This window comes from Cetorhinus maximus, chromosome 1 (assembly GCF_964194155.1).
Source record: "Cetorhinus maximus chromosome 1, sCetMax3.hap1.1, whole genome shotgun sequence".
Classification (NCBI taxonomy): Eukaryota; Metazoa; Chordata; class Chondrichthyes; order Lamniformes; family Cetorhinidae; genus Cetorhinus; species Cetorhinus maximus.
The window spans coordinates 29,663,121-29,677,137 of record NC_135879.1 but is presented as its reverse complement, the minus strand read 5'-3'; the positions used below and the strand labels follow the sequence as shown (position 1 = coordinate 29,677,137).

At 40.7% G+C, this 14,017-nt stretch overlaps 1 protein-coding gene across 8 annotated transcripts in view; it reads left to right on the top strand.

The window, feature by feature from the left end:
• inpp4b (inositol polyphosphate-4-phosphatase type II B) overlaps positions 1-14,017 on the top strand; it is a 915,802-nt gene that overhangs the window by 782,843 nt on the left and 118,942 nt on the right. For all 8 annotated transcript variants that reach the window (XM_078539235.1, XM_078539226.1, XM_078539244.1 and 5 more), the window contains 2 exons: positions 4-142; positions 5,421-5,593. In XM_078539235.1, the coding sequence (XP_078395361.1) occupies positions 4-142; positions 5,421-5,593 (312 nt within the window). The remainder of the gene's footprint in view (positions 1-3; positions 143-5,420; positions 5,594-14,017) is intronic.

Below are 14,017 nucleotides of genomic sequence, written 5' to 3'. Positions count from 1 at the left end.
TAGGACAGAGTGTGGGTGAATGTGGGGAAAAGTTTGAACTGTATTATTGCAATGGTGGACCGACTGCTTGAACAAGGCGGCACTGGGCAAGAATGTGAGCTTAAGCCTTCAGCTGTTGATCAAGTCGCCACCTCAGCATCTGGTAGGTTTCAAATCACACAAACCACAGAAAGACAAATAAAGACAGGCTCTGCTGTGCACTTTACATCTACTTTAACTGGGAATACTGTTTAAATCCTCAATTTACTTTAATGTAGATATTTGAGATGGGCGAATGTTACTATTTATGATTGATTTGTTTTCTTTTTCACTTTACTGGGCAGAAAATTGTGGGCTGGTAAGAACAGAGACAGAAGACCACAGCCATGTTGTTTCATTAAAACATTTAGACCGCAAAGTTTGGTTCTTTGGTGCCCATTCTTTTGGTACTTTGAATAGCGTTTTAGTTCCCAAAAGGTGCATGCACACACTTCTGATGCCAGACGTCATTTTGGTGAGGGCATTAGTGTACATACAGAGAGCATCCAGTATGCAGAGTAGGCAGATTATGACATCAATCAGCATGTAATTGCCCTGGCTCATTCCACCTCTTAAACACACACAGCTAAACACGCATTTAGTAGCTGGCAGAAACCCCCACCTGTGCTATTTAAAGGTAACATTTAATTAGGTCCAGGTTAGTTGCTCATTGATTCCTATTTGTTGCTGATGTGATAGAGAAGTTTTTGGTGGTTCCTAGAGCTGTTTAAAGTTGCACAAGTCTACAGGGAATGGTGTGACACACGCTGAAGGGCTTTGTCCTGACTTCAATGGTTTTGCACAAATCACCTGCTCCCTGACTTACTCTACAGCATTACAGGGAAAATTAGAATAAGCTGCTGAAAGAGGGAGGATTATAAAGGCTTCTCAATAGGAGGTCATATCCATCCAGAGTGTTCAGGGGTGCAATTCTCCTGCCCATACCTCAGTGAGGAAAAGTGTGTGAGACATCTGCACTTCAGTAAGGACATCCTCACTGTAATCTTTCACCAGCTGCCATCATAACTGTAAACTCAGAGCAGGACGAGGATGGCATTGTCACTGACTATGAAGGTGACTGTAGCCATTATCTTTTATGCTATCTTCCAGGCTGGAGCAAGTGATATTTGCAACATCTGAGGCTCTGTATTCCAAGAGAGCTGAACACATTTAATTCTCTCTTGCCTGAGAGAAGCAAGTTCAACAAGCAAATGGCTTCCCCATAATGCAGCGGGCCATTGCCTGTATGCATGCTTGGTGGTTATCATACTTCAGCTGTGAGATGTACCACTTCTTCCACCTCTAGCTGGTCTGTGACTGTACACAGTTGATCATGTGGATCAATGCTTGGTAGTCTGGCAGTAGTCATGATGCTTTCATTCTGTTGCTGCCCACTTGCTATCTGTAATTGAACCACCTTGACAAAGCAGAGGGTGGCAACTGTACAATAAGGGCTTTCCTTTGATGACATGGTTAATGGCTCAGATGCACAACCCACATGCATCTGAGCAGCATGCATACAATGAAAGCCATGCTGCTGCACAAAATGTGATAGAGCAGACCATTGAGGCTCTGAAATAATGCTTCTGTTTCCTGGACTGCTCTAAATGAGCCCTGCAGTACTTAGCAGAATGCATGCCAAAATCTGTAGTGGTCTGCTATATGGTGCTCAAACCCGCCATCATGGCACCATGTTTGTCACCAACCAAAAGGCGACCAACTGAGGAGATGAGGGAAGAGGAAGAGGAGCCAATATAGCCCCTTTCTGAATGGGCAGTCTGTGATCCACTCATCCCACTGCAATATGAGTAAACACAACCGCAATACCCTCCTGATCAACGTTACCACATCCATCCGTCCTCCTGATACTGACCATGACAGTAGCTGCTTTGCCACAATGCAAAAATAAAAGTCACCACAAAATAGCATTTCCAAACCAAATATATAATCATTGAAACATCAACTAATCAGCCTTAGTTGCCTGTCTTCTGTCTGCCTTTGTCTGCCTGAGTGCTCAATTCAGTGCAATCCCAGTGGCTGCAGCATGACTGGTGGAAGTTTGCTGACTTCACTGGGGAAGACTGCAGAGGACCTTTCAGGATCACCTCAGACAGCTCCGGGCATAGAAGGCCTGACTTCAGACTACATCACCTTGGCATGGGTGGCAGAAGCCTGGGCTGGCTGGTTGGCTGACATGCAACAGCAAGGGTGGTGTGGCAGTGATGGGAGGACAAATACTGCCATCCTGAAGAGAGGACAGTAGGTTCATGCTGCACATAGCCACTGCCACTCTTCCAGGATCGCACCTTAGCGCCTTAGTAATATGATGGAGAGCAGATTGCCGGACCACTGTGAGAACCTGTAAAGTCACTTTGAGCGCTGGAATTCTCAGCCCTGATGGCAGCAGTCGGAGTCAGTGGTCAGTGTAGCATGGATGAGAGAAATCTGAGCTTCCATGGCAACATCCAGACTTTGGTTGGCTCCAGCTTGTGTTACAATGGAAGCTGAGACTTTGGCCATCAGACGCTGCATCATGGTTGGATCTGCAAGTGTACTCTTCCATCTCTTTGTCTTATACCACTGCCTGGCCCAGGTGTAGTTCTTCGGTATTGGAAAAGAAAAAAGCGCAGGGTGGGGTTGTGGTGAGGGGAGTCGGGGGCAAAGTAAGAGGTGCATAATTACACCATGTGCAGCTTGTAAATCAGAAGAGACAGTGAGATGAAGGGGAAGTGGGATGTGAGGAGGAGGATTAGATGTAGGGATACCATTACCTTTGCTGGACACAGCCTCAGCAAAGGCTAATCCAATGATGGGAAGCACTATCTTCTCCATCAGAGTAAGGACTTGCAGTCATGCCTGTCCATCACCGGATAGCTTCTGCTGTCTCTAGTGATGCAACAACTTTCTCCGAAAGAGAGAGAGAGAGAAGCGTGTCAGTGAGCGTGGTGCATTGTGTTTGGGTGTTGTGCCTGCCACGGTTGAATAACTGGCAGTCAATGCAAGCTGTTAGATGTGGGTGTGAAGCTTGCAGCAGTGCTAAATGTGTGAGGGTGAGGTGAAGCTATGAATGTTAGGTATGAATTGTAATTGAAGGGGATTGTTGGCATGTGAGTGAAGGGGTTCTGGTACATGGTGCAGTTGGTGGGATGTGATCTTTGAAGATGTTTTCATTGACCTTGACCATTTGTGTGAGGTCATTGAACTTATTGCAGCACTGCATCCAGGTCCTCGGAGCTTCACACCTGGCAATGATTGCCATGGCTATCTGCTCTCACTACCATTGCGGTATTTGTCTAGAGGGCCTTCTGACCCTCTAGAGATAGAACACACCTCTCCTCCCCTGCACTTCATCCACCAAAGCATCTAGCAGAGAAACTTAGAGCATGCTCTCTTCCCTCTTGCTCCATAATTCACTTTTTTTCTTGCTCAGACTCTCTTCCACAAACAGTGCCAGTACCTGCTTCAGCCAGAGTGCACATCCCCTTTAAGAGATGCAGGCTAGCTTTAAGTGGTACTCGCCTTGCACAAACCTGGGCCCTCTGAAGCGTGCAGCTACTCAACGGCATGTTTAATGCTGACTGCACACACCAATTGTGCAAAATTGGTGTTTTGCCTGCATTGGAAACAATGAGCACTGGTCAATTGTACATTGCAATCCTACACCGTTTTACAGGGGCGAATACAATTTTCCCCACCAGATTTCTAATTACAATTTACTTGTAATACCTTTACTGAAATATTTTTATTTTGTTATAATGCATACACAAACTATGATGTCCCACTCCCTACTTCAGTAAACAAAATCCATTAAGAAGCAGCCCATTTGTGACTGTCCACCTTAAACTCTCACCCCCTTTATTAAAAGTGGAAAGTTGAATTAAATACTTTTGAGTGTTATAAGAAATGAAGCACACTGGAGTGTATTCCAAGGCATTAGTAAATCAAAGAATTGAGATGCCAAACGCTAGACAAATTAAAGGACAGACGATAATGAAACCTGCATGACTGGTGCAAGCGGGGAGCATTCATATATTCTTGAGACATGGGAGTGATTTCTGGAACCAAGAAGCACTGGCAACCATAACATAGCTAGGTTCAATCCAAGAGTGCAAAAAGATAGTGAATCAAAGATAAGGGTGCTGGACTAGAAAAAGGCAGAACAATAATTTAGAATTATATAATGCCTTTAACATAGAAAAACATCCCAAAGAACTTCACAGAGCCTTAATCAAAAAGGGATTTGACTGGGCAGAAACATTAGCAAACAGATTGATGGATGGCAGTGGGAAATCTTTAACTATGACATAGATATAGTAATAAATGAACATATTCAAATAAAATGGAAACAGTGTGCATCAGAGATTAGAATTCTGTGGACTAATTAAGGGGTTAAAACTAAACGAGTGTAAAAGGACAGTTGGAGCTAACAATACTTAAGAAAGGAATGTAGAAAGTAGCTACATGTAGAAGGTAAAGTTACAGCAGTGATTTTGGATATTTACATTGGTTTTCACGGGTGATTGCGAAAATAAGAATGGATCTACTAGAGGCAGATATGAAACAAATCTTTGAGATAACTGTTAAAAAAATAAATTGTTTTCAATTTTAAAAAAAAGCAGAATTCAAAATGGATAAGTCACTGGATTGTGATGATATACACCCTAGGCCTTCAAAAGGAGTCAGGGAGAGAAATTATGAAGGGTTTTATAGAGAGAATAAGGCAAGACTATTTTGCCTGTTAGAGAATCATTGAGGGATTATCAGTTTAAATTGTCACTAAGAACATTTGGGATAAATTTCTTTTCATAGCAAGCTCTTGGAAGCAGCTGAGACAGAGACTATTGCATCTTTTAAGGGAAAATTTGATAAAATAGTTGAAACCGATGGCTGTGGGGGGAAGCACAGGATAGCGGAATTAATTCTAAAATCCTCTAGCCAAGACCTGGTGCAAAACAGTAGGATGACCTGCCTCCATCTGTGCTGTAAACACCTGTAATTCTCTGCTTCTATAAACCACTTGAGTTAAGTTTAGTTTAGAACACTACCTGGACTATTTAATATGCAATTGTCTTATTAGCATGCTACAGCTACATCATATCCTTTATTTATTTTGATAAACAATGTTACTGCTAAAAACTTTTATTTTCCCGAGGATTTTAATTTTTAATAAATCCACCCAAAATAATTCCATTAAATTAATATAATTGTGAGCTTTTTTTATAATTCAGTACAAGGTGTAATTCAAACGTGGGGAAAATAACTGGGCAACATGATTACCTTGAAATAAGTCTGTTTTATCGTATTTCTGCTATTTTATAATTGTCTTGCATTTATTTTTGTAAGAACAGAGCAACGTTCTTGAACCATGGTTTGCTAACACTCTGCCGGATTTGTTTTGTAAGATGACTGGTATGAAGGGCTGTACCCTCTGGTAGTTACTTTAAAGGACTGTGTCAAGGAAGTGATTGACAGAGCAAAGAAGGCCATGGTATTTGTTCTTCTTCAAGATTGTGGTTCCAATATACCTCAGGCCCTGGCATTGCATCAGAGGAGAGATGTTGTCTTCAGCCAAGCAGTAAGTGCACATTTCATCACCTCATAATGCATTACAAAGAGAATGAATGAGATGGATTAGATGATATAAATTAATTTGGTGATATCTTCCACTACACAAAGCAGGAACTCGGGCTCATAATAATCAAACACACACTGCTTGTATTATCATAAGCCTCAGGGTGTGGCTTTCTGAAAGCACCATTAACGAAAAACATTCACATTAACTTGTTTCCCTCCAATCTTCTTCCTTTCTCGCGAGCATTGATTTGTGCTGTAGTATATTTCCACAAACATAGCTATCCTCCAATATGTGGTTTAAAAAAAATCATGAACGTGTAAACCTAGGCGGTGAATATCTGACTCACAAGCAGTATCACAGGCAAGTCTGTCTTTGTACTCATCCAGTGCACAGATGTGAACACATTCTGGTAGGAACCACTGATAATGATTAGTAGCCTGTCTTTATCCGGGGAGCACTGCAATCAATTGTAGCCATGGCTGAGTTGAGAGAATTTAACATATACCTGTGATTGAAGCTGGAATGGTGCTATTCTATATGGATTAGGACCACCCTAGTACATGCATTTTCCCATTGAGCCATCAGGAAATATATTCAAATGTTAATTTGAAGAGTACATAAACCAGAGAGGTTCTACTTGACTACCAGGTTATGAGGTCACCGTTTGCTAGGATATTGAGTGCATGCTGAGCACTAGGCTGGCAGGGAGCGCATTTTTGGCTTGGAAAGTTTTGCAGCACTTGAATAATGGAGCATCTCTAATGGGATTGTACATCTCATAAGGGGTGAAGTTACTATCTCCTACTCTAGTGTGGAGCTTTATCATATAGAATTCTAAATTTCTTTGCTCTCCTGTCCCAAACATGAATAAAACCACCTATAACTGCTAGATAAGAAAGTCTTTAGAACATATAAGCATTTTGTCTAGTGGGATTTGCTGTTTTTTTTTAATGCAGGTATGTCATTTTCCCATTCATGCCATTTATTGTGGGACACATTGTCACTCTGTTACTGTTTAAAAATATTCATTGAACAGAGCTTTATGATCTTGGTCAGCCAAATAAGAAACCTAAAACAGTAGAGAAATATGTTCAGAAGCTAATTGTGATAGTAAAAGATAGAGGCCAATTCTGTAAAAAAAAATAGAAATAGTAGCAGAAATGTAGCAAATGAAAACAAGAACGACTTGCATTTATATAGTGCCTTTCACAACTTCACTATGTCCCAAAGTGCTTTACAATTAAGTACTGTTTGAAACACAATCGCTGTTGTAATGTAGGAAATATGGCAGCCAGTTTGCACAGAACAAGTTCCCTCAATCAGCAACGTGATAATGGCAAGATAATCTGTCTTTTTTTGTGATGTTGATTGAGAGATAAGAATTAGCCTGGACACTGGGGATATCCTTGCTCTCCTTGAAATCATGCTATGGGATCTTTCACATCCACCTGACAGGACAGATGGAGTCTTGGCTTAACGTCACATCTGAAAGTTGACACCTCCGACAGTGTAGTACTCCCTCGACACTGCGCTGGAGTTTCAGCCAAGATTTGTTGCCTTAAGGCCCAGAGTGCACTTCAACCACAACCTCCTGACTCCATGGAAATGTCAGAAAAAGGAGAAGGTAACATTGGGTGATATTTTAACTGTCATTCATCATTTTTATTTAAAGGATTCATAGATGCGTTAGTGCAGCATGTAAAGGATTTTCATGCAAACATTATCAGATAAATTCCTTTGTATAACGTAAGGTAGATTTTATAAATGTGGGAAATTTGATGCTGAGGTCAGTGGATCTCACAGGAATTTTTATCTTTTCATTTTAATGTTCTGTGCCAGGGATATTCATTCATGATACCTGTATCTACCCTTAACACATCTCTAAAAAACAGATGAGTGCTTCACATACAAGTGACAACTATAAGGTGTAGCCATTCTGTGTTTGGCTGAATGCTGCAAGTATCAATGTGATAAATAACCAGTTAATCTGTTTCTGATGATTTTTGTTGAGGGAGGAATTCCCAAAGACCCGAGAAACCTTTACTATTCTTTGAATAGTGTAATAGAATCAAGCAGACAGAACCTATATTGTCTCATGTGAAGGATAGCGTCTCTGAGAATGCAATACTCCCTCAGTACTGCAATGATGTTTCTTCCTAGATTATGTCTTCAACTCCTGGAATGGTACTTAGACTCACAACCTTCCAAATCAAAGATGAGAGTACTACTAAATTAACCAAGGACATGGTTCCCTGTGTGTTCATATATCCATAAAGAATAGTCAGGAGTAAGTCATAGGACAATGCAGTCAGAGGTCCGATAATTGCATAGAATTTACAGATGTTATGTTTGTGGTGAACAATGTCATCAGAACTACACTGAATATATTACAGCATTCTACATATGAGCATATGAGTTAGAAGCAGGAATAGACCACTTGGCCCCTCGAGCCTGCTCTGTCATTCAATAAGATCATGGCTGATCTGAATGTAACCTCAACCCCACATTCCTGCCTACCTCTGATAACCTTTCATCCCCTTGTTAATCAAGAATCTATCTAGCTGTGCCTGAAAAATATTCAAAGACTCTGCTTCCACCGCCTTTTGAGGAAGAGTTCCAAAGACTCACTACCCTTTGAGAGAAAAAATTCTCCTCATCTCTGTCTTAAATGAACCCGTCTTAAGTCGACCCGTGAACAGTAAAATTAGGGATTTCACCATTTACTTAAAGTACTACATTTGAGCAATTTTTATCGGAACACTTCAACTCCCATGCAATTTGTTGTTTTAAAAATTATACACATTTCAGATGAAACCACTGAGCTTCAGTTCCAAAGAAACCAGGAATCTACTACAGTTTGCCAATCTATAAAACTGGAATAATGTTTTTGGTTGCTGCTTGATAATTTAATTGGCCATTAAACACTTTTGAGGTGTGAAATAAACATTATCACAGGCTATTTGAATTGACTAGACATTTGTCAGCAAAAGCTAATAAAATCCTGTAGACCAAATTCATCTAGTGGAAAACCAAAGTAATAGGCATTTCTATTCCTTGCAGATTTAAAAAAAAAGACTCTGTTTCTTAAAAACTCTTTCTAAAAGCAGGAAACATCCTGATGAATGTTTTATAAGCTGCTATACACCAACTATTAAAATCAAAAATTGAAAACATCACACACTGCCTATATGGTGATCTACATTTTTAAATTTGAAGTATGGCATTGTACTGCTGTCCTATTTAATAACGGAATAAAGTATAAATAAAGAGCAATAATCAGTTAATAAATGTTTGTCAATAATACAAAACCTACCATTAGAATAAAACTTTCTGTCGGTTATGTACATTGAGTTTGTTGACTGCATCAACATTTTGGACACTCCTTCTTAAGTCTATCTTTTCGCCTTTCTAAGTGTTTTATCTTTCATTCTTAACCAATCATATTGCTTCGAATTTAAGTTTCTTCCCACTTATATTTCACCACACACAATTCTACCATATCATATCCCAGCCATTAAATTCTCCCAAGATACAACCACAAGATAGCTCTTCATTCTCCTCACTATATATCTATCAAAATAAAATTTACTGCAAACAGAAAATATTTACCAGAAATAAATCACAAACACACACAAATCTTCCCTCCATCAAAAATAAACTTCAACTACAACAGCAACTATGATGTATTCTTCTGATCCTTTGTAAATCCTGAATTCGCTCCCTTTACTTTATGATGCACACCCAACTAGCCGACTCCAAATATTTGGAGGTCCACTGATATGAGATGAGTATCCTCCAATGAGATGACAATTCCCAAGAGTTACTGCCTGGTCAAAGATCCAATTTATTTGCAAATTAGCCAGCAAGTTCTTGTTGGTCTAGTACTCCTGATGCTGAATGCAACTTATGTAAGCACTAGCTAGCTGAATCACATAGGAGCATCAGATTTAAGAGCAAGAATAGACCCATTTGGCCCTTCAAGCCTGATCTGCCATTCGATAAGATCATTGCAGATCTGGTTGTGAACTCAACTCCACTTTTCCGCCTGCCCCCAATAACCCTTGACTCCCTTGCCTATCAAAAATCTATCTAGCTCAGCCTTGAATAAATTCAATGACCCAGCCTCCAATTATTTCAGGGGGAGAGAATTCCACAGACTAATGGCTCTCGGATTTAAAAAATTCTCCTTATCTCTGCTCTAACAGGGACGCTTCTTATTTTTGAACTATCTCCCATAGTTCTAGACTATCTTCCACAACTCTAGTTTCCCCCAAAAGTGGAAACATCCTCCCGATATCCACTCTCTATCAAGTCCCCTCAGGATCTTATATGCTTCAATAAGATCAACTCTCATTCTTCTAAACCCCAATGAATGTGGGCCCAACTTTTTCAACCTTTCTTCATAAGTGTAGTAATAATGGTTTAGTTAGTGTGTAATGTACCTTTAAGAATAATATTTGTTAAGGAAGATCACATGACCTGTAGTAACCAATAGGAAAGTAGCACAGGCTACCTCAGCAGTGTAGAGATGGAGTTGGAGTTGAAAGCACATGTCTACTTGCTGCTGAGTATATTGTAAATAAACTTAATGTTTCCAACCAAGAAGTGTCTGCAGATCAACTCTATTACTAATAGTGCAACTCAGCCACCCTACAACAAACTGGTGACAAGGATAAAACAGGATTGAACAGAAGAAATCAAGTTAGAAAGAAATCAGCACTGTACCTCACCAAGTGAATGTAAGTAGCAAGCTTCTTTAGAATTGAAAAAGTTATTCTCTCTCAAAATGCCACAATTTGGGAGAATTGATCCTTTGAGCCAGTCACAGACGATTGGTCTCAATACATAGAACGCCTCATGTTCTTTATTCAAGTGAATGAGATTATGGGGGAAGAGAAGAGGCGAGTGATCCTCTTGAGGGAGCAAAACCTACAGCTTGATTCAAAGTTTGACGGCACCCAGTGCCCCAGATTCAAAGAATTTTGATGAATTGATGGACCTCGTGAAGGGTCGTTTTCAACCCAAGCCCTCTGTCACGATGCAGAGCTTCAGGTTTAATTCACAAAATAGAGCTCTGGGTAAGACTATTGCATGCTACATGGCAAATTTGAAGCAGTTAATAGAACATTGTGAGTTCGGTACAACTCTGAACGACATGCTCAGAGATAGCTTAGTGGGTGGTGTGAAAGAGGACACTATTCAGAAAAGATTATTGTCCAAAGTGAATCTGGAGTTCAAGAAGACGCTAGAGATAGCGCTGGCCATGGAAAGCGCTGTAAGAGATTCACAAGCAATACAGGGTGCGCAAAATGGTGCCGTCCTCCACATTGGGTGGGAAACCTTAGCCGAAAGAGGCGCAAAAAAGTGAAACTCTCCCGAGAGGTGGAAACAGCCCTCGCTATCCGAAGAATAAAGAAAAATAACTTAGCAGTGAAATCGAAGAATAATATTAATAGATGTGGAAACAATCAGTCTTTTAGAGATTGGCAGTTTAAAAAAATTGAATGCTACTATTGTCACAGAAATGGACATATGATGAGGCAGTGCAAGGAAAGATTCAAGCAGGCTTGTAAACAAAAGAAGAGCCCAATGAAATCTACAATGTAGAAAAGCCTGAAACAACAAATTCAGGCATTTACTCATTGTTTAATCTGAAAGTTGGAAAGACAGAACCAATATTTGTTACAGTGAAAGTAAATGGCAGACCTGTTAGAATGGAAGTAGACATGGGAGCTTCCACTAGAGTAATTGGGGAACATACTTTCATATATTTGAATGATGGTGAACATCAATTAAGTTTGGAACGAACAGCGGCCAAGCTAAAAACGTACACAGGTGAAGACCTTCAAGTAAAAGGCATAGGCAGAGTAACTGTCCATTTATGGAAGCCAATTGGCACAGCTACCAGTGTTGGTATTGAGAGGCACAGGACCAATCCTTTTAGAGCAAAATTGGCTAAGGGAAATCAACCTTGATTGGCCATTGAGATTCCAAAAGGAGGCTGGAAGGTTCCTGTTTTGAAAAAGGAGTGTGTAAGGACTCAACAACCTGAAGAAATGTAGGCTGTCTTAAGCCAAAACCTGGAAGAATAGCAGAAGGACTCAAAGAGACCCTGCTTGATGACAGACTTTGAGATGAGGTGAGCAACCTTCGCAGGGAAAAAGAGAACCTGTTGAAAGACCTACACATACTACAAGATTCCCTCAGGTCAAAGTTTGTACCTCTGGAAAAGTATGAAGAGAAACAGTAAGAATTCAGCACTTCTCTGAACAAACTGAAAAATGAGTTGGCAGAGAAGACACAACAATGCTTAATTTTCTAGGAAGCAGCAAACAAATACGGAAAAGAGACGGAAGAGCTGAAGAATCAGCTAAATGAAGCCAAAGAGGCTTTGGAAGCAAAAGACACAGAATTTTCCAAGAATCAGACAGATAATGACATTTTGGGAGACTTAGCCACTGAGCTCAGTAAGTTGAGCATGCATCCGAGAGAAGTCTGGCCAATAGTGAAGTCAAAAAGAAGGCCGAGATTAAAGTCTGCGCTAGAAAGAAGAAGGCACATAGAAAGAAGGTACAGAAATACTAATAGGGCCTTAATTCTGGCAACATACGAATACACTTTTGTACATAGGCCTGGTAATCAAATCGTAAATGTTGACGCCCTTAGTCATTTGCCTTTTCAAGAAAATGATGAGCATATCCAAGTTCTTGTTTTACTGTTAAATTTCTTAAATTCCTCACTGGTATCTGTTCGATAGATCAAAGATTGGACAAGTTGGGACCCAGTCCTACCTCAAGTACGAAAATAAGTGCTACATGATTGGTCTGAGGAACCTGTATCTGATTGAATGGAACCATACTTTAACAGAAGGCATGAGATAATCAGCCAGGGTAGTATCCTATTATGGTGTGCACAAGTGATTGTTCCTTCAAAGGGAAGGGAGCCACTTCTAATTGAACTACACCCTGCCCATCCAGGAATTTCCCGAATGAAGACCATAGCATGCAGCTATCTATAGTGGCCAGGGGGATGGATGGCGAAATAGAGAGTTTAGTAAAGCACTGTGCAATGTCAACAACTGCAAAAGTTGCCAGTGACAGCTCCATCATACCCGTGGGAGCGGCCAGGTAGATCCTGGGTGCGCTTACACATTGACTATGTTGGACCTTTCCAGGGAACAACGTTTCTGCTCATTGTCGATGCCCATTCAAAATGGTTGTACATATATGAGGTGAAGTCACCAACGTTGGCCACTACAATTGAGAAACCACATCAGAGTTTTGCCATTCACGGACTACCAGAAGTAGTTGTTTCCAGTAATGGCACGGCATTTACGAGTGCTGAGCTTCAACGGTTTTTCAGCCTCAACAGTATCACTCATGTGAAAACTGCACCGTACCGCTATTCCTCAAATGGGCTGACCGAAAGGGCGGTTCAAATATTCAAGGCAGGTATGAAAAAGCTAACTGGTGATTCCTTGGCAACCAAGCTATCACGCTTTCTTTTTCACTACAGGACTACCCCTCACACAACAACAGGCGTCACACTGGAGTTATTGTTGAAACGCCATCTCAGGGTGAGATTGAGCCTAATAATGCCGAATTTAGAGGGGAATGTGGAAAGGAGTTGGAAGCGAGGAAACTAGACATGATTGGCATAGTCGTGAGAGGAAATTTACCATGGGAGAGCCAGTATACGTGAAAAACTGCGGGGAAGGACCAAAGTTGTTACCGGTGAAATAAATGCGGTGACAGGACCTCTGTCTTACCATGTGGAGGTGGAAGGCCAGATCACCAGTAAACATGTGAACCATTTAAGGAAGAGAGAGACAAACCACCAAGATTTGGTTCCACCAGTAACCCATGACCGGGTCTGTATTTCCTGTTGAGGATGATCAACCCAGGCGGGCATGTCTGATGTTCCTGTAAGAGTTGAGGATACAGGATTGCAAGTGCCCACCGAAGCACCTGATGTTCAGGTAGCTCCGGAAAAGGAGGTACCTGACAAAGAATCTGAAGTTGTGGAGCTGCAACATTCCACACGTACAAGGAAACTACCTGAAAGACTGAACTTGTAAATTCCTCACCCAGTGTAAATATAATGTAGTCTTGAAAAATATGCACTTGTAAATATATATATATAGCCAAGTTAAATGGGGAGGAATGTAGTAATTATAGTTTTATTTAGTGTGTAATGTACCTGTACGAATAATGTTTATTAAGTAAGATCACATGATCTGGAGTATCCAATAGGAGAGCAGCGTGGGCTACCTCAGCAGTCAGTATAGAGATAGAGTTGGACTTGAGAGCACACATGTAGTGGCTACTGAGTATATTGTAAATGAACTTAATGTTTCCACCCAAGAAGTTTCTGCAGATCAACTCTGTCACTAATAGTACAACTCAGCCACCCTACAACAATAAG